The following is a 20909-nucleotide window of genomic DNA, read 5'->3' on the forward strand; positions in this document are numbered from 1 at the left end:
CCCTGCATATAGGCTGAGGGGGCAGTCCCAGAGGGGTGGAGGTCTGTGCTTCCCCCACCCACACTGCTCCTCTGCAGGAAGACACAGGAGAGGAGTCCGTGGGAGGCCAAGAGCCCGTGGGGCCCCTAGGCTGCCCTGTGCCCCAAGCTCAGTCCTCACCACTCTCCCAGTTGAGGTACTTGAGGGGCGAGTTGTCCGACCACTGCCAGCCTCCGCTGGTGTCCAAGTCATTCAGGCCAATCCACAGGGTGGAGCTGTACCCAGTGAGGAGGCCTGACAGCCAGAGGGGGACACTGAGCAGGGGACCCCCAGCCCCAGTCTCCCACCCTCCCATCACCCTGTCCCCAACCCCCAAGCGGAAAGGGCCAGCCCTCCGGAGGCGCGCGTCAGGCCGGCTCACCGTTGATGTAGGTCTGCTCGTGGATCTCCGTGATGCTCAGCAGATCCGCGCCCTGCTGCTCGCAGCTGGCCCAGGCCTCCCTCCAGGACAGCGTGGACTGGAAGTTAAACTGGTAGCAGCTGTCGGTCAGCTGGTCCTTGTCCCAGAAAGTCTCGCAGTCGTTACCTGCCACCACGACAGCCCTCTCCTTCAGGCCCCCTCAGGGGTTCCTCGGGAGTGCAGACCCTCCCCCCAACAGGCTGCTCTAAGCAGGGGGGGGGGGCAGTGTCTCACCCTGGGCTCCCGGCCCCTCAGCACCAGCATCCCTCCACAAACCCCCTCTCCCCGCCATCCCCCAGCTCCACCCACTCTCACTCTTGATAGGGCAGAAGCCCCAGCGCTCGTCTTTGCCGTAGTCCTGGGTGGTGGCACACCACAGGTGCCCGTCCTCGCGGCCCGTGCTGGTGCAGCCGTGGAACCACTGGTTGTCATATTTGAAGGGGATGGTGCATGGCTTTCCGTGGGAGTTGCCCTGAATGGTGTAGACCTCTGTAGTAGGGGAGAGAAGCCAGGCCCTCGGCACCTGGACACCAGAGGCTGCCCCGCCCCTCCACCCTCCAGAGAAATCCCCTAAAACCCAGGGAGCTGGGTGTGCACAGGGGTCGGAAGGTGGGAGAGGCGATGGCACCCCACAGCGGCTTGACGGCTCCTTCTGCTGTTGGGTCAGCCCAGGAGCCAGGGAGAGGTCTCCAGGCACACCTCATAGGGCTGGGAAGGGGCTCCCCCAGTACCCCTAATGCCCGTCCAAACTCCAGCTGGGCGAGGGGACCTCAAAGTCATCCACAGACAGCTGAGCCCGATGGAATCTCTGCCCAGCTACCCAGCCCATGGGCTCTGTGTCCCCACAAAGTTCTATCTTAGAACTCAGGGGGTCTCCCAGGAAAGGCCCCCCAGGATGGGGCTGCCCAACACAAGAGCCCAGTCCCCCACTGGATGACTCTGGCCCCTGTTTACCACATGTAAGATCGGGATTAAGACACCATGGGGGGCTACAATAGGGTTTCACCTGGAGTGGGCCTGGGGGAAGGGGATTTTCATTTAATTTTATACTATCTGTATTTTGCAACTTTTACAAAAGTAAATTAAATGCTTTTCATTTTTTTTTTCTTTTTGAGATATAGTCTTGCTCTGTCACCCAGGCTGCAGTGCAGTAGCACGATCTCAGCTCACTGCAACCTCTGCCTCCCAGGTTCAAGTGGTTCTCCCGCCTCAGCCTTCCGAGTAGCTGGGACTAAGGGCATGCACCACTACACCGGGCTAATTTTTGTATTTTAGTAGAAACTGAGTTCTCCATTTTGGCCAGGCTGGTCTCGAACTCCCGACTTCAAGTGATCAATCCACCTCGGCTCTCAAAGTGCTGGGATTATAGGCACGAGCCACCGCACCTGGCCTGAAGTTACTTTTCTTTTGTTGTTTTTGTTTTTGTTTTTTTGAGATGAAGTCTCACTCTGTTGCCCAGGCTAGAGTACAGTGGCACGATCTCGGCTCACTGCAACCTCCACCTCCCAGGTCCAAGTGATTCTCCTGCCTCAGCCTCCTGAGTAGCTGGACCACAGGCGTGTGCCACCACGCCCGGCTAATTTTTTGTATTTTTAGTAGAGGCAGAGTTTCATGGTGTTAGCCAGGATGGTCTCGATCTCCTGACCTTGTGATCCGCCCGCCTCAGCCTCCCAAAGTGGTGGGATTACAGGTGTGAGCCACCGTACCCAGCCCCCTACTTTTCTTAATTATTAAAAAATACTTCCTATTATAATTAAAGATGTGACTGCCAAGGGTCCACAGGGGCCATAGGCCTTGTCACCGGGAATCTGTCTTTCACGGCTCCAGTCCCCTGGACACCAGGGACCCCCACCCTCCCGCCTGCAAGCACCCCTCACCATGGTAGGGCAGAGCACACAGATCCTCCTCACTGCCATAGATGCGCCACTGGCTGCTGCGGGTCTGGTCCCCACGCTCAAGGGTGCCAGGCTTGGATACGTTGCTGATGCGGCCCCCCAGGAGTAAGGACAGCTGGTCACCCAGGGTACGACAATGCCAGCGAAGATTCAGTGCCTCCCGGTCACACTCGTACATGCCCAAGGAGGCCGTAGTGTTGGTGCCTGGCCAGCCTGTGCCCAGGCACTGCATGGTACCCAGGTTGAAGAGCCGGTTTCGGGAGACCCACTTCCAGCGCTGGGCAGGGTGACTGGTATTGCAAGCTGGGGTGACTCTGACCTGCCCACCCTGGGCCTCCAGGCAGCCCTGCAGTCCATGGCTGAAGATGAGGAAGACGTTGGGTTCTGGAAGGGAAGGCAGGACACGAGGTGTCACAGGGGCTCTCCTGACTGGCCCTTGGTGATCGGCGTAGCTTACAGGCACCGACCATGTGCCCGGCGCAGGGTGGTGAGCCTTCACGCACACATTAAATCACTCAGTCCTCACTACCAACACTCTGAGGTGGACATGGGGGGGCACTGCTATGCCCCTGTGCCCAGTTGAGGCAGAGGCCTGTAGGGCCACCTCTGTTTAACCCCTGCTCACCCGGAGAGAGGACTCAGCCCTCTGTACCACCCTCAAAAGCGAACCCAGCTCCACCTGGCACATCATGGACTGTAGACTTTTCTGAAGATTTTATGAGGAGCAGTGAAGGTGTTTATATCACACACCACATTGCAACCTTGATCTCAATCTCTATTACATGCATGGTTTTCCTGCCAAAGTTCTTTGGTCTGGAGGCATTTTGTCTCACCCTTCCCCCTGCCCCTCGCACTGGTTCCATCCTTTCCTCCTTCTAGAATCTTCCCAAACCACTCACCCCACCCTTGAACTATTTCATGCCTTAATTTTTAGGGAGCAATGTAGTTCTTTGGCTTCCTCAACTTTTCCCCTTTCCACCCATCTCCTCGATGAGCAGGCACCCTCTACAGAAGACACTGGGGAAATCCAACCTGCCCCCCACAGCACACCTACTTTACCAAGTAAGAAATGCGGCTTCAATGCACAGAGACAGAAAGCAGATTATCAGTGCTTGCCTGTGGGTCATGAGGATGGGGGGTGGCTGCTAAAGGGCACAGCGCTTCTTTTGAGGGGATGATGAAAATGTTCTAAAATCAGACTGTCATGAGAGTTCCACATCTCTGTGAATAAGCCAAATCCCAATTAAATATACTTTTTTTTTTTTTTTTTTTTTTTTTTGGGTGACGGAGTTTCGCTCTTGTTACCCAGGCTGGAGTGCAATGGCGCGATCTCGGCTCACCGCAACCTCCGCCTCCTGGGTTCAGGCAATTCTCCTGCCTCAGCCTCCTAAGTAGCTGGGATTACAGGCACACGCCACCATGTCCAGCTAATTTTTTGTATTTTTTTTTTTTAGTAGAGACGGGGTTTCACCGTGTTGACCAGGATGGTCTCGATCTCTTGACCTCATGATCCACCTGCCTCGGCCTCCCAAAGTGCTGGGATTACAGGCTTGAGCCACTGCGCCCAGCCCTATACTTTTTTTTTTTTTAGATGGAGTCTCACTCTGTCATCCAGGATGGAGTGCAATGGCACGATCTCAGCTCACTACAACCTCCACCTCCTGGGTTCAAGCGATTCTCTGCCTAAGCCTCCTGAGTAGCTGGGATTACAGGCGCCCACCATCAGGCCAAGCTAATTTCTGTATTTTCAGTAGAGACGGGATCTTGGCCAGGCTGGTCTCGAACTCTTGTCCTTGTGATCTGCCCACCTCAGTCTCCCAACGTGCTTGGATTACAGACAGGCATAAGCCACTGTGCCCGGCCCTAAATATATGTTTTAAATGGGTAAATTCTATATGCAAGTTATGTTTCAGTGAAGAAAAAGGAAGGAAGGAGCAAGGGAGGGAAGGAAGGAGGAAAGAGAAAGAGAAGAAAGAAAGGAAGAAAGTAGGGAGAAAGGAGTGAGGAAGGGATAGATGAAAGGAAGGAGGGAAGAAGGGAGGGAGGGAGGAAAGTATGAAAAGACAGACTGAGTCTTAGAGACATGAAGTGACCTGCTCCCGGTGTCACACAGCCAGTAAGCAAACCCACATGTCGGTGACATCCACATTTTATCACCTTCCCCTTGCTCCCTGGCTGCCACTTATGTATACAATACACATACAGAGTACATCCAATCTCCAGAGAATTTTGCATCCACTGGCCACTAGCTCCCCAGGATACTTTTCACATCTTGAAAGCATGAATCCAATTGCTAGTGTTTCTTTATCTTTGAGACCGAGTCTTGCTCTTACTGCCCAGGCTGGAGTGCAATGGTGTAATCTCAGCTCATTGCAACCTCCACCTCCTGGGTTCAAGCAATTCCCCTGCCTCAGCCTCCCAAGTATCTGGAATTACAAGCACCTGCCATCACACCAGGCTAATTTTTTGTATTTTTAATAGAGACGGGGTTTCACCATGTTGGTCAGGGTGGTCCCAAACTCCCGACCTCAGGTGATCCACCCACCTGGCCTCCCAAAGTGTTGAGATTACAGACATGTGCCACCACACATAGCCAATATTTTATATTTTTAGTAGAGACAGGGTTTCACCATGTGGTCAGGGTGGTCTCGAACTCCTGACCTCAGGTGATCCGCCTGCCTCGGCCTCCCAAAGCACTGGGATTACAGGCATAAGCCGCTGCACCCAGCAGCTAGTGTTTCAATTCTAGCTCTGCCACTGAATATGGGACTTGAGCAAAGTGCTTCACCTCTCTATGCAAGTTTCCTCATCTTAAGATTCTGGTAAAGATGAAATGAGATAATACATGTAAAGCATTTGGAGCAGGGTCTGGCAGAGTAAGAAGACTATAAATGGTCAACATTATTATTATTCTGTTATAGGTAAAGAAATTGGCTGAGGATGGTGAAGCCATTTGATGACAAGAGTCACAAGGCTGTTAAGGGATGGAGCTGAAATGTGGCCCTAGTCTCCTGCGTCCAAATCCTGAGTTCTCTCTCTTCCCCCATGCCAATCTCATCATCCTACTATAGTCCATTCTCCAAAGACAGTCAGGATAATTTTTTTATTTTTTATTTATTTATTTTGTTGTTGTTGTTGAGACAAAGACCTACGTGTTCTGCCTCCCAGGTTCAAGCAGTTCTCCTGTATCAGCCTCCCAAGTAGGTGAGACTACAGGCACACACCACCACACCCAGCTAATGTTTTTGTATTTTTAGTAGAGACATGGTGTTTCTCCATGTTGCCCAGGCTGGTCTCAAACTCCTGAGCTCAGGCGATCAGCCCGCCTCAGCCTCCCAAAGTGCTGGGATTACAGGGGTGAGCCACTGCACCTGGCCTAGAATAATCTTTTATTTATTTTTTTTTTCTTCTTTTTTTCTTTTTGTGTTTTGAGAAAATAATCTTTTTTTTTTTAACATAAATTACATCCTGGCAATTTTCATTTAAGAAAATAGAATGATCTTTTAAAGACAAAAATCGGTCCTAGAAAAAATTTAAAAATATTATTGGAGTGTTGAAGGTCATAGAAAACAGTGATGTAGGCTGGGCACAGTGGCTCACGCCTGTAATCTCAGCACTTTGGGAGGCTGAGGCAGGTGCATCACCTGAGGTTGTGAGTTCAAGACCAGCCTGACCAACATGCAGAAACCCCATCTCTACTAAAAATACAAAATTAGCCCAGTGTAGTGGCACATGCCTGTAATCCCAGCTACTCGGGAGGCTGAGACAGGAGAATCACTTGAACCCAGGATGCAGAAGTTTCAATAAACTGAGATTGCACCATTGCACAGGTGACAAAGCTCCCTTTAAGGAGTGGTTTTACAAGAGTAAAGAAGTAAGGAGCTTGCCTGCCCAAGCTCCCTTTAAGGAGTAGTTTTACAAGAGTAAAACTCTGTCTCAAAAAAAAAAAAAAGAAAAAGAAAAAACAAAAACAGTGATTAATTCAATGGCATAAGAACTTTTTTCAAAAAAAAAAGATTTATTTCATGGTGACATATAATGCCATCAGCAAGGTCAAAATTCAAATAAATGACAAAAATGTATGTACCTTATTAGAGTCAAACAGTCATGTCTCCAATATAAAAAGAGCTTCTGGCTGGTCCAAAGGTGGTGAGTTATCTCAATTGGTTGTTCATAGTTACAGACCAAACTCTTTGTTCTACTCTTTCCTCCCTTCTGATTTTACTAGTATTAAGAAAAAAAAGAAAAAAGAAAAGAAAGAAGATCTTCTACCAAAAAAAGTAGATACATGAAATTTGAGGGAAGTATCAACAATGCAGTAGGAAATGGAGAAGAGATATGCATAGAAAGCAAAAAAAGAAAAGCAATTGCCTCTTAAATATTTGAAATGACAGCCTCGCTCACAGTAAAAAAAGGGAAGAAAACAGAAGACAGGTAAATCTTCCTCCTGCTTGAATTCCTTCAAAGATGATTCATCATTCTTCAAATTAAATTCAACATCTTACTATGAGCCACAGTTTAACATAATCTGGTCCTGTCTAACAGTCTGATCTCAAACCTTGTTATTCCACCTTGCTCAAGTCCCTTTGACCTCCTTGTTCTTCCTTGAACAAGCCCTGCTCTTTCCTGCCTCTGGGCCTATGCATTATTTCCTCTACCTGGCATTTCACATTTCAAACAACAAAAAAAGGTAACATCTTTAGAGAGGCCTTCCTGGCCTCCCAATTTTAAAGTGACCACAGTTACTCTCTATTATATCACTTGATTCTAATGCTCTTCATGGCATTTATTGTCTGATTTTTTTCAACATCTGGGTTGTCTGTGAGTCTGCATCTATTGACTGTTTTTTCTTTTGATTATGAGTCATCTTCTCCTGTTGCCTACTGTCTGCTAATTTTTATTATATGCTGGACATTGTGGGTAATGTCATAAGGAGGCTGGACTTTTTGTTGTATACTGAACATCAGGGATGATATGTTAAAGGGAATCTGGATTCTTTTTTATTTATTATTTTTTTAAATTTTATTTTATTATTTTATTTTATTTTAAGATGGGGTTTCACCACATTGGTCAGGCTGGTCTTGAACTCCCGACCTCAGGTGATCCACCCGCCTTGGCCTCCAAAGTGCTTGGATTACAGGCGTGAGCCACCACGCCTGGCCGGAATCTGGATTCTTAAAAAATCTTCCTATAAAGAATGCTGGGTTTTGTTGTGGCAGGCAGTTAAATTACCAGTGGATTACCTTGCTCCTGTGGAGGTTCGGTTTTAAGCTTTGCTAGGGTGGGGTTGTTTGGGTTTTGCCTTTAGTCTTCAGATGTGGCTCTTAACCTTGGATTTAATCATAAGGTGAGGCCCTTCTGGGGTTTTGAAAGAAAACCTTAGGTGATTACTAAGCCCCTCAAACTTGGTGGAACTTGAATTTTAAACTCTGTTTCCACAGCACCAGGTAGCAACGGAAACTTCTGACTGGAACAACTGCCACAGCTCATCTCTGGGTCCCCTGCCTTTAACCTGCTCCTTCCCTCCTGCCGTAAACTGAATGTTTGTGTCAACCTCCAAAAATTCATGTGTTGAAATCTTTTTTTTTTTTTTTTTTTGAGACAGAGTCTTGCTCTGCTGCCCAAGCTGGAGTACAGTGGCGTGATCTCAGCTCACTGTTGCAAACTTCGCCTCCAGGTTCAAGCGATTCTTCTGCCTCAGCCTCCAGAGTAGCTGGGACTACAGGCCTGCGCCACCACACCCCACTAATTTTTGTATTTTTAGTAGAGATGCAGTTTCACCATGTTTGCCAGGCTGGTCTCAAACTCCTGACCTCAGGTGATCTGTCCACCTCCGTCTCCCAAAGTGCTGGGATTACAGGTATGAGCCACCAGAGCAGGCCTGTGTTGAAATCTTAACCCCCACAAGGTGATGGCATTAGCATGTGAGGTCTTTGGGAGGTACTTAGGTCAATAGGGAAGAGCCTTCATGAATAGGATGAGTGTCCAAATAAAAGATGCCCCAAAAAGACTTTCGCCTATTCCACCATGTGAGAGTAACAGTGAGAAGACAGCTGTCCACAAGGAAGTGGCCCTCACCAGACCCTGACTCTACAGGGATCTTGATGTTAGACTTCTAAGCCTCCAAAGCCGTGAGAAGTACATTTCTGTTGTTGACGAGCCATCTGTTTATGGTATTGTGTTTTAACAGCCCAAACAGACTAGGTCACCTTTCAGCCACACACCAGAAACCAGCCCCAGGACTTGATCCATGCCTGCCAAGCTCCCTTTAAGGAGTAGGAGTCCAGTTCTCAGAAACTCTACTCCAGGCAGTAGTAACAGAAAACGGCCCTGGGCAGGAGGTGGCCAAAGGGGCCTGGGGCCAGAAAAGAAAAAAACTTTTTGCTTGTTTTGTAGATGCTTCTCAGAGATAAGACTGGAAAAGGAGGCCCAAAACTTCCTGAGAGCCCACAACAGCCCAAGGGGACGTTATCTTCCTCTCCTCCCCAGCCAGAGAATCCACAAGTGTGCTAAATCAGTGCCAGGTGGGTTGCAGCCATTGTGGCAAACTGTGAATGAAGGGTCTGAAGAGGTCCAGATAAGTCGGCAGGGGCCACACCCAGAGTCAGGCCAACCTCCCCTCATTTGACAGAGGAAACTGAGCCCAGAAGAGGACTGTATTAGAATGTCCAATGGAAGTAACTTTCAGGGCCTCAGTTTCCTCCTTTGTCACATGAGCCCAGCTCCGAGGCCCCCTCCTCCCTCTGACATCCTAGGCTCTGGGTTCAAATCCACCCAACCTTCTGCTAGGTGCACGGCATGTTCCAGGCAATGCTGGGACCATGAGGAAACCCATAGCACCGCCCCTCCCCTGGCAGGATTTGTAATTTAGTTAGAGGAGAACTGCCGGGTGTAACAGCAAACAAGCCATTTAAATCCCAGGTGTCAGGGGGCGTTGCAGGGAGCTCTGTGGCTCCCAGGGGCCGAGAGACTCCACTGGGCAGAGATCTGAGGACTGCAGATGCAGAGGAGGCGCTGAGCGAAGAACGCAGGTCACATTTTCTCATTTGGCAGCAAAAGAGGACAAAGGCAACCTCTTGCATTTTCTTATTTGGCAGCAAACGAGAAAAGGCTGAGGAATCAGAAAGCAAGGAGAGGCGTGCAGGAGCTCTGCAAAGCAAAGGAGACGCTGAGGGGGATTCCTGTATGTGGATCCGGAGGACTCTGCCAAGCCAGGGTCAGGGGCTCTTGGGAGAGCATTTTCTACCCAAAGTGGCCGGTGAGCCTGGGCCCTCACTGAAAGGAGGCTCTTTCTCCAAGCCTCGTGGAGGGGGAGTGCAAGTTCAGGCTGGGCTGGAACTGCTGGGGAAAGAGAAAAGGCGTGCTGAGAGCTGGCTCTGTGTTCTTTGTACCCGTGCTTCATCAAGCACATACAAAGCGGGCAGAGGAAACTCAGAGTGCAGAGGCCTGATGCCCCCCCATCCAGAGAGGGCCCCTCCAGCCTCACCCACCCCCCAGCCTCATCTATATGCATAGGAGCATCAGGTGTCAGTGGGGGCAGCAAAAGTGTCCCCTACAGAAGGTACAGGGCCCCTCACAACGATCTTGGGATTCTCCTCCCCAAAGGACAAAGATCACTTCCTGCATTTTGTAGGCAATCATCCCATGCCTAGCACAGTGCTATGCATCAAGCTGTGGCTCAATATGTTCTTACTGAGTGAATGAAGAAATGAATGAAGCTAGGCAGGGAGCTGTACACTGAGCACTGGCTGGGTGTGATTCATTCATTGATCCATCCAACAACGATGTATTGCAAATTTCATAGATGCCAGCAGAGCATTAGGCACTGAGGATACTGTGAACAATATAGACATGATCCCAGCCCTTATCACCATATGGTCTGGCAGGGCACTGGGCTCTATAATGAAGACATGGCAACAATAAAAATCTGTGACCTCCCTAAGCTGCCTTTATCTGCCCAGAAAACTTCCCATCCCCTTCTTCTTGTTCTCCTTGTATTGTGTACCTCTAGTTATGTGGATGTGGGGGTGGGTACAAGGCTCACTCTTGAGCTGATGACAGCGTCTATCCCCTTAGCCACAGTGATGGGGCACATAACTCAAATAAGGCTAACCAGAGAACTTCGCTGGAACACATAAAGCTTTCTCTTTGTGTTAAGATTGCTAGGCTGGGTTGCCAATGGCCATGCTTCCTGCGATGAGGGGATAATATATAAAGAGAAGCAGAGTGGAGATGGAAGAAGGGAAGCGATTCCTAGAGATGCTGGATGTCCAGTCCCTGTCCCTGTCCCTGAATCCCTGAGGCTCTTTTCTCCATTCTGTGAGTCACTCAGGATCAACTGCAGCCAGCTGGGCTCCTGCATTCCCTTTTTAAGTGAGCTTGTTTGCATTGGGTTTCTCTCCCGTTCTCCTTATTCCCTGGGAGACTACTGCTCTAGGACCTCCTCTGGCCTGTCAGACCAGCCTCTTGGGTCAGCTGCTGCACTAAGGCCATCTCAGAGGAGGTTCCTGGAGGCTGGACCCTCAGCCCATTCTCCTAATCACCCTCTGGCTGCTCCCCCAGGGGCTTTCTCATCCCATACAGATGATAATCATTTATGAAGCACTGAAAGGGAAATTAAAAATGAAACAGATGCTGGGTGCAGTGGCTCACGCCTCTAATCCCTGCATTTTGAAAGGCTAAGGTGGGAGGGATTGTTTGAGCCTAGGAGTTCAAGACAAGGCTGAGCAACATGGTGAGATCTGATCTCTAGAAAAAAATTTAAAACCAGCCAGGTGTGGTGACATGAACCTGTGGTCCCAGCTACTCAGCTGGCTGAGGCGGGAGGATTGACTGAGCCCAGCAGTTTGAGGCGGTAGTGAGATATGATCACACCATTGCATTCCAGCCTAGGAATCAGAAGATGACAGGGCCTCTGCCCTCATGCGTCTACAACGGAGCTGGAGAGGCTGAACTCATGAACCAATCCATGGAAAAGTTCAAGCCTACATGGTTGGGGGTGAAGGTGATAGAAAGAAATGAACTTTCCAGATAAATGAAGTGTGATAGAAATATGTCTTTTCTTTTTTCTTTTTTTTGAAATGGAGTCGTCCTCTGTTGCCCAGGCTGGAGTACCACAGCATGATCTCCACTCACCATCACCTTTGCCTCCTGGGTTCAAGTGATTCTCCTGCCTCAGCCTCCAGAATAGCTGGGATTACAGGTGTGCATCACCACGCCTGGCTAATTTTTTGTATTTTTAGTAGAGACAGGGTTTCACCATGTTGGCCAGGCTGGTCTCTCCTAACCTTGTGATCTGCCCACCTCACCCTCCCAAAATGGTGGGATTACAGGCGTAAGCCACCCTGCCTGGACTTCTTTTGTTTTGTTTTGTTTTGTTTTGTTTAAGGGAGTTTCACTCTGTTGTCAAGTGCAGTGGCATGATCATAGTTCACTGTAGCCTTGAACTCCTTGGGCTCAAGCGATCCTCCCGCCTAAGGCCCAAGACTAGCTGGGACTAGAGGCATGTACCGCCATTCTCAGCTAATTTTTTTTTCACTTGTTGTAGAGACGGGGTCTTGCTTTGTTTCTCAGGCTGGTCTTGAACTCCTGGCCCCAATCTCCTGATCCTCCTGCCTTGGCCTTCCAAAGTGCAGGGATTATAGGTATGAGCCACCGTGTCTAGTTTGATGGGAATATTTCTGATGTAGTCCACACTTCTTGCCTCTCAGACATCCAGGTCATCACCTGGGAAACGTATACCCATGCTCAGGGGCAACTGGGTTTTAAAGCAATTTGCCCTACACTGAGCCTCCCTCCCTGTTGATGGTCACTGAGGCCTCCTTTCCCGTCCTGTCTGCTTCAAGGCACACAATGCTTTGGTGAAGTCCTGAGGCTGAGTGCAAAGGCTTGACAACAGTTTGTGTCTCTGAAGCAAAAGCCTCAGCTGTTTCCGCAGTTTTCCCAGACTCAATCCATCCGCAGAGGCTGCCAGAGGTCTGACCTCAGATAAGACGGCAGCTCTCCATGAGACATCACGGATGAAGGAAGTAGATGAGAAGTTAATTCTAGCATGGTGCCTGGCATGCAGCAGACTCTCAACAAGTATGTGTTGCATGAGAAGCATGTCGCTAAAATCCTGAAAGGCGAAAGCAGAGACAAGACAAGGACGAGGAAGGCGGTGCCAGCTGCAGGCAGGAACGCAGGGCCCAGCGACCACCTGGCTTAGCTGCTGGAAAGTGGGTGCTGGGGCCAGCTGGCCAGCCCTGGAGGGGACTCAGTTCCATTCCTGAGGGCATGGCAGGGTAACCTCAAGCCTCTGACCCTCTCCCCCACCTCTGCCCCTCCCAAGTCCACGCAGAGGCGAGGGGTCATCCCAGAGAGAGCCAGAGGCCGCCTGAAAGGGCCGCCAGCCAAGAGAAGCAGCTGTTTTCAATGAGCTGCTTAACCCCGAGGCCGGGCCTGGAAATGTCCGAGTCAGCAGAAGCTGCCAGCCCCACCCTGCTAAGGGGCCAACCCTGGGGACCCAGCACCCCACCCTGAACTACTCTTGGCTAGAGACTGTCTCCACGTAGGTGCACGAACGTTAGATCCTGGGCTGGAGGAGGGGGGCTTCCCTTCCATGGAGGAGGGTGACATGACATTGAAGCCCAATACCCTGCCCAACTGTGCCACATCCCCATCCAAAATCCTGAGCTCTGGTGAGTTTCCCTCTACCGGCCGCCTTCCCCTTTTCACACCCTCCCTCTCCTCTCCAACAGTCCCCCGGTCCCAGCCAAGCCTAACTGCTTTCCTCCACTGCTTAAAGGGCATGTGCCTAAAGCCTACACACACAGCCCCAGTGGGTGCGCTGCTGCTGTCACAGGCCACCTCTGTAGAGCAGTGCTGGCTTCCCACACCAGTCATTTCCAGAGGTGCTTTGCTCCCCGCTTCAAATCTCTGTGTCACAGACTGTGATGTCTATTAAATCACACTCTGGCAGGGAATGGGCGGAGGGGTGGGACTGTCCCTTCACCTACTAAATGCAGGGGGTGGTGGGGAGAAGGAGTCCGTGGACATTCAGGAAGGCGACTGTCACCTTTCCCGCGGTTTTGCTGGTCCCCAGACACCGCCCTGGGGGTGGGGGCGGGCGGTAATGTGGGCTGGGTGGAAGCTAGCTCCTGCGGTTCTCTGAGAAGGCAAATCCTCACCCGCGCTGGCTTTCCCCTTCGCAATGTCACGGTATTTGATCCCATCCCCTGCTGGCTTTTGTCTTCTGAGACCAAAGCATCACAATATTTTCGGCGAGTCCTCTCCCAGGCCCCTCTTGCCGGAGGAACTAAAGAGCCGCCAAGCGACAAAAAGCAGCGGTCGCTCTCGCCTCCAACCTCTGCTCCGGACAGCGCCCGGCCCTTTCCTCCCACTGGCTCTTCCTCACCGGGGTCACCAGGCCTGGGTCCTCAGAGCCGGAACATCCCGGGGGCGGGCACACCTTGACCCCTTTCCCCCCCGACCCGGGGCCCAGGCTCTGCGGCTCCCAGTCCCACCTACCCTTGGAGTTCCGAGTCTTAGCTGCCTCTGCTCCCCGAGGGGCGCCCCTGACCCCGCCATCGTGCGCCCCCAACTCCACGGGGCACCCCTCCCTCTCCCTCAATCTGCGGCATGCCCCTCCCCCTGCCACCTTGCGCCCTCCTCCAAGAGGCGCCCCGCCCTCCACCCCCGTGCGCCCCCCTCTCCACGGGGCGCCCCTCCCTCCACCGCCGTGCGCCCCCTCAATCTGTGGTGCGCCCCTCTCCGCCGCCTCCCAGCCCAGCTAGACAAATGCCCGGTCTGCGTGGCCGCTGCCCCCGGCGCCATCTGCGAGCCGGAAGCCAAAATAAACAGCCCAAGAGCCACTTCCTTCCCCGTGGGGGGAACTTTCACAACGACGGCCGGCTCGGGCGCGGGAGGAAGTGGCTTTCTGGGCCAGCACGATCCAACCTCACTGACCAGGCCGCGGAGGGCAGAATTCGCGACCCGGAGCGCGGGGGCGGAGGCAGAGCCTCGCTGAGGCCACGCGATCACTCGCACCCTTACGGGGACCCCATCGGTCACAGCAGCCACCACCCCATAAACGCAGGTCCGGAAGGCCTCTGCGGAGCCACACTTGTTCACCTCTCCGTAGGGGAGTGGTGCGCCTGTCCCTTCATAAAACCACGGACAGGTTAGGACTCCACGCCTGGTTGATTGAGGATGAACCCGTGAGTGCCCGAGTGGCTTTACTGGGAGACACACGAATTTGGGGAAAGCACTTTTTTAAAATGTAGTTTTGACAAAGCGTCTACAAGGTGTGTGTGGTGGGGAGTAACCTAAAGCTAAAATGTCACAGGCGCCCCTCCTGTTCATTGGAGAGTCAACAGAAATGAAGAAAAGCTTTGGGCCTTTCTGTAATTCACAATTTTCCATGGTGAAAACTTATGTTTTCTGAATTCAAAAAAACCCAAAACTTAAGACACCCACACACACAAAAGAAATGTGTAGAGAAATGTATTCAAGAATGATTAGTTCATAAGAAACAGGTTTAAAATATTAACAGTCAGGTGGCCTGTAATCCCAGTACTTTGGGAGGCCGAGGCAGATGGATCACTTAAGGCCAGGAGTTCGAGACCAGCCTGGCTAACATGGTGAAAACCCATCTCTAATGAAAAAAAACAAGAATTACCCGGGCATGGTGGTGGGGCATGCCTCGGGAGACTGAGGCAGGAGAATCGCTTGAACGTGGGAGGAGGGGGTGGCAGTGAGCCCAGATCACACAACTGCACTCCAGCCTGGGGGACAGAGTGAGACCCTGTCTCAAAAAAAAAAAAAAAAAAAATTAACATTCAATTCAATTTCTTGGTAATGGTCTTTCAAATGACCCTTAACAAAAAAGGCAGGGAGTCCCAACAACCTTCGTGGAGGTCCTCACTGGCCAGGCACCCTCTGAGGACCCAGCCTCCATCCCTGGCCTCTCCATGCCCTCGACCTTTGCCCAGCATGAGTCTGGGCTTGTGAAAGATGTTTGTGAAATGACAGAATGATTGTGAACAGAGGGACCTTAGAATTCATCTTGACAATCCTTAGGAATGGGGAAACGGAACACAGAAAGCTGCAGTGACTTTCCCAGGAATGTTCACGGAATTGGACCATGGCCTTTTTATTAGATCTAAACCCAATGGAGTCCTAAACAGCACGGTGCCAGTATTTGCTTCTCTAGGCAAACCACATCATTTACGTCAAAACCGAGAATGAAATGGCAAGTTAGTGATCATTACACCAGGACCACAAGCGTGAACCAGGCCTGCCCCAGGCAAACTGGGGCCTGTGGTCACCCTGTGCTTGTGAAAGACACAAAGAATGCCAGGCCTTAACATTTACCATGCGCTTTTGGGCACCAGACATTGGGCTTCAAGGCTTTTCATTAATCCTTGTAACAACCCTCAGATGTAGGTAAAACTCTGATCTGCACTCAACAGATGAGGAAACTGAGGTATTAAATAACTGGGAGATTAACATCTTGATAACACAGTTAATAAGGGGAAGAGCTGGGAAGAAAGGCCAGGCACTTATTCCAGAGCGGACTCTAGTTATTCCCGGTATTTTAAATGATAGCTCTCAGGCAAGTTGTGTTTAGCCTTCAGGGTATGTCAGAGAGACTATACATAAAAATGTGGATCTCTAGTCTAGGCAGCATGCCTGCAGTGTGCCAGCCACAAGAGCTGGTGCAGCTGCCCACCTGGGAGGGGTGTGAGCTCACCAGCCTGCCACAGTCTCCACCCATCCCTTTTATGCCCCCACCACACACACACACACACACACACACTGATGTGGAATTTGAATGGCCATATAGTATCATGCTTGTTTTTCTGAGTGGCAAAGCATTCTTCGGTATCCTGGTGTCTACTAAGAATGATGGCTAGGGATGGCGGCTCCCAGCACTTCGGGAGGCTGAGGCGGGCAGATCACCTGAGGCCAGGAGCTCAAGGCCAGCCTGGCCAACATGGTGAAACCTTGTCTCTACTAAAATACAAAACTTAGCCGGATGTGGTGTCGGGTACCTGTCCCAGCTATCAGGAGGCTGATGCAGGAGAATCACTTGAATCCTGGAGGCAGAGGTTGCAGTGAGCTGAGATAGTGCCACTCAAACCTCAGCAACAGTGCGACACTCTGTCTCAAAAAAAAAAAAAAAAAAGAAGAATGACAGGAGGGCTGCATCTATTTCAGAATAAAACGAAACAGCCGGACTCTAGTTATTCTCGGTATTTTAAATGATAGCTCTCAGGCAAGTTGTGTTTAGCCTTCAGGGTATGTCAGAGAGACTATACATAAAAATGTGGATCTCCCAGCGGTTCACGCCTGTAATCCCAGCACCGTGGGAGGTGGGTGGATCACAAGGTCAGGAGATTGAGTCCCTGCTGGCCATCATGGTGAAACCTTGTCTCCATTAAAATACAAAAAATTAGCCAGGCATAGTGGTGGGCACCTGAAATCCCAGCTACTTAGGAGGCTGAGACAGGAGAATTGCTTGAACCTGGGAGGTGGAGGTTGCAGTGAGCCGAGATCACGCCATTGCACTCCAACCTGAGCGGCAGAGAGAGACTCCGTCTCCAAAAACAACAACAAACTTTGTATCAGTGGGGTGGGGTCTGCTACCCTGCAGACATGAGTGCAGTCAAATGACACTGACGTGCTGCATAGGCGACATGAGACACGTTTGAAACAGCACAATATGACTGAGAAATCAAGGCACACTTCCTAATGAGCTGCTGCTCCACCCATTGACAATTCCCTGGTCTCCTGATGTGGCAACATTCAAGGATGACTTGTTTGGTTCTAAAAGCAAAGCATGGCACATTTTTTTTCTTTTTTTTTTTTTTTGGAGAGGCTGGAGTGCAGTGATGCGATCTCAGCTCACTGCAACCTCTGCCTCCCGGGTTCAAGGGATTCTCCTGCCTCAGCCACCCAAGTAGCTGGGATTACAGGTGCCTGCCACCATACCTGGCAAATTTTTTGTATTTTTAGTAGAGATGGGGTTTCTCCATGTTGGCCAGGTTGGTCTTGAACTCCTGACCTCAGGTGATCCACCCACCTCGGCCTCCCAAAGTGCTGGGATTACAGGCATGAGCCACTGTGCCCCAATGGCACTCTTTAAAGTCAAGTGAATTTAGAATCATTCTTGCTTGGGAGCCTTCAAGATCTCCCTTTAAAACTCTAGCCAAAGATTAAACACTTGCCAACTTCTGCAATGACAGATCAGCCGGGCCTGACCCCCCACCTCCAGGAGGCACCATGGTGGAGGGTTTGGGAGGGCAGCTCTAGAATCCGGACCTAACCAGGTTCACATCTCTGCTTGAACCCTTGGGCCCTGGGACTGGCTGCCTCACTTTCATGAGCCTTGATTTGGGGAGGACATGAATAAGACCTGCCTCGTGGGTTTCGGGGAGGACAAAGGGAAAGAAGGCTTCCTGTCCCTCTGTACCTGGGGAGTGTGCAGTTTTGATATTTAAGCAAGAGCCTCTACCCAGATTTGGGCAGCAAGCTCAAGAATCTGTTTGTGTTTCACAGCAGAGCCTGGGAACCAGGCTTAGCAGACACTGCAATCTGGATAAGAAGAAACGATAAGAGGAAATAAGGCCAAGGACTCTAGTGTGTAAGCTGCTCTTCAGAAGAATGAAAAGAAAAATAAACCCACAGTCCAGATGCAAAGTCCTCCCCTAGCCCCAATTCCCATGGGTGCCCAGTCCCTTGCAACCACCATTTGTTTCTGCCTTTGAACTTCTGGATCCCTCCTCAGCTCTCCCGGAAGGGAGACGCAAGGAGAAGAGGAGGGCGTGTCAGGAAAAAGTGGAGGGCTCTCTGGAAAGGCTGGGGCAGATTGGGTGTGCACTCCTTCAGCCACATTCCGGTTCTGCAGAAAGAAACTCCAAGGGCAGCTGTGAAGGGAAAATGAGGTCACTCACAACGAAGCTGGAAGGGAAAGTGTGGAGAGAGGTTGAGTAGCCCCCGCACGCTTTGGCAGACACTGGGACAGGAGGAGTCGGCCTGGGCCCTCGCTGGGACCCTCATGCAGTCACACAACTCCGTCTCCCAGGTTAAAGCGATTCTCCTACCTCAGCCTCCTGAGGAGCTGGGACTACAGGCGCCAGCCACCACACCCAGCTACTTTTCGTATTTTTAGTAGAGACGGGGTTTCTCCATGTTGGTCAGGCTGGTCTTGAACTCCTGAGCTCAACTGTCTCGGCCTCCCAAAGTGCCAGGATTACAGGTGAGAGCCACTGGCCCGGCCAGAGGTTCATCTTCTATTGCTGATTTTTTTAAAAAGCCAAACTGAATACATAGTATGACTTCATTTTATTTTCTTTTCAATCAGCTAATGTCTAGAAAGACCCTTTTGCATTCTTGTTCTTAAACTCGGGTGTTGCAATCACCTGGGGAGCTTATTTACAAGCCGGTGTGTGGGCCCTAGGGCCGGGCTGCTGAACTAGAATCTTGGAGGGACGGAATATCTGGATTGTAAACAAGAGTCCCAGTCAATCCGGGGGTACACCACGCTTCCAGAACGGTACCGTACCCAGGTGTTAACAGTGGTTATGGCTGACTTATGAGATAGCTGTTGATTTTTATTTTCTTCTCTTTGTATTGTCCAGAGTTAATGTGCCTGGTAACTAAAAAGAGAGAATACATGTGTGTATCTGCCCTTTATTTCAATCTTAACCTTGCGGGAAGGGACTTGAACTCATATGCAGAGTTCCACACTAAACCCAGCACATTTGGAGAGGGTGAGTGAAGGAGGAAACCAAACACGATGCTCCTGGGAGAGCCTCCAGATGGGTGAGACCAACCAGCCGGTCCTGGTGCCAAGGAAAAGACACTGCTGACAACCAAGAAGTGGGTGCCTTCTGAGGCATCAAGTTGACGCAGGTCAAGCCACCTTTTCACCCTGACTGGAATCCACATCAGACTTCAGGTCTGAGCAAGGAGTCCAGTGTGTTACGATGCACATGGCGACCGACACTAGCCGTGACAATGAAAAATGACCTGGCCGGCGTGGAGGCATCACACCTATAATCCCAGCACTTTGGGGCTGAGGCGGGAGGATTCCTTGAGCCCAGGAGTTCAAGACCAGCTTGGGCAACACAGTGAGACCATGTCTCTTAAAAACATGAGAGAGAGATGGCGTAAATGGCCAACAAGGGATAAGTTATAGTCCATTCACAGAACTGAATCCTATGTAGCCAATAGAAGTTTGGGCAGAAATACACTGACATATTGCTGAATGAAAGAAGAACATTATGAAACAACATGAAAACATATCTATAAAGTTTTATACAGGGAAAGCCCGACGCAGTGGCTCATGTCTGTAATCCCAGCATTTTGGGAGGCTGAGGCAAGTGGATTGTTTGAGCTCAATTCAAGAGCAGTCTGGGCAACACGGCAAAACCCCATCTCTACATAAAATACAGGAAAAAAAAATCAGCTGTGGTTAGTGGTGCACACCTATGGTCCTGCTTACTCAGGAGGCTGAGATGGGAGGATTGCTTGAGCCCAGAAGATTGAGGCTGCAAGGAGCCAAGATTGTACCACTGCACTCCAGCCTGGGCAACAGAGCAAGACTCCATCTCAAAAAAAATAATAATAATAATATACATATACACACACACACACACACACACATATATATATACATATATATGTATATATTAAAATGTGTGTGTATATATATATTTTTGAGATGCATTTATATAATGTTTATAGAGGGCCATGCAAAGGAACCAGACCTGGATTGCATTCCTTGCTCATGTATCCTGCTCAATTTCCTTATCTGTGAAATGGAGGAATGTGAAGGTTTAAAATATGGGCTATATGGAATTATCTGATGCCGACCCTAGCTTACTTCATGTAAATGTAAATTTGCTTTACTTGCTTTATGTAAATTTACTATCAGTAAGTGATAATGCGGTCTCCATTTCTCATTCGTTACACAAACAACGTTATATGGACACATTACAGTTTTTAAAAAGAAGGAAGCTTTCCAAAGGCCAATCCTCTAACTTGCTGGCACCTTCTGACTTCCATTCGGGCCTCGTACCAGGTACAGTTACTACTTCGTGTTTATAGAATTTTGTGTCCTGTTGTTTTTCAAAAAGCAAAAGTGTATGACAGCGTTTGAGCCCTCTACCCTCACCTCTTCTGTGAACACTCGGCTGCGAAGTCGCAGAGATAAAGAGGAGAAAACTCGTGATGGGGGCTATTAATGGAGAGCGGGCCAGGCAGTTCCCTGCAGACACAGAACCAGCTCCGGCTGGTGCCCCTTGAGTCTCCTGCAGAATCTCTCCAAGGCTGACCCTCGCCTAAGTCCCAAAGAAGGATCTGCGGGCTATGCTGAAAACCACCACCAGAGGGCCCCCTTACCCTCCCAGGAAGACTCTGACTGGCTGTGAGGAGTCACATGCTCATCCTCAGACCAATTACAGGACAGTACTGGGAAGAGGATGCAGGGGCTGCTGGGATCACGTGCCTGATCACAGGGAAAAGATGTCGGCTGACACTCCATAGCTCAGGATACCAACATGGTTATTTTTTACTTTTTTTTGTAGAGA

At 50.3% G+C, this 20909-nt stretch overlaps 1 protein-coding gene across 2 annotated transcripts in view; it reads right to left on the reverse strand.

Annotated features, from left to right (window-relative positions):
• The window catches only part of MRC2 (mannose receptor C type 2), a 58096-nt gene that overhangs the window by 24045 nt on the left and 13142 nt on the right, over positions 1–20909 (reverse strand). The window contains exons 2-5 of one of the 2 annotated variants that reach the window (XM_032266077.1): positions 2317–2718; positions 755–928; positions 401–565; positions 160–273 (exon numbers count right to left, since the gene is read on the reverse strand). In XM_032266077.1, coding sequence (XP_032121968.1) covers positions 160–273; positions 401–565; positions 755–928; positions 2317–2718 — 855 coding nt within the window. Of the gene's footprint in view, positions 1–159; positions 274–400; positions 566–748; positions 929–2316; positions 2719–20909 lie in introns of both variants that reach the window. The other variant, XM_032266076.1, reaches the window with a different exon arrangement.

This window comes from Sapajus apella, unplaced genomic scaffold (genome assembly GCF_009761245.1).
Source record: "Sapajus apella isolate SASKATOON/1434 unplaced genomic scaffold, GSC_monkey_1.0 scaffold153, whole genome shotgun sequence".
In the NCBI taxonomy this organism is placed as follows: domain Eukaryota; kingdom Metazoa; phylum Chordata; class Mammalia; order Primates; family Cebidae; genus Sapajus; species Sapajus apella.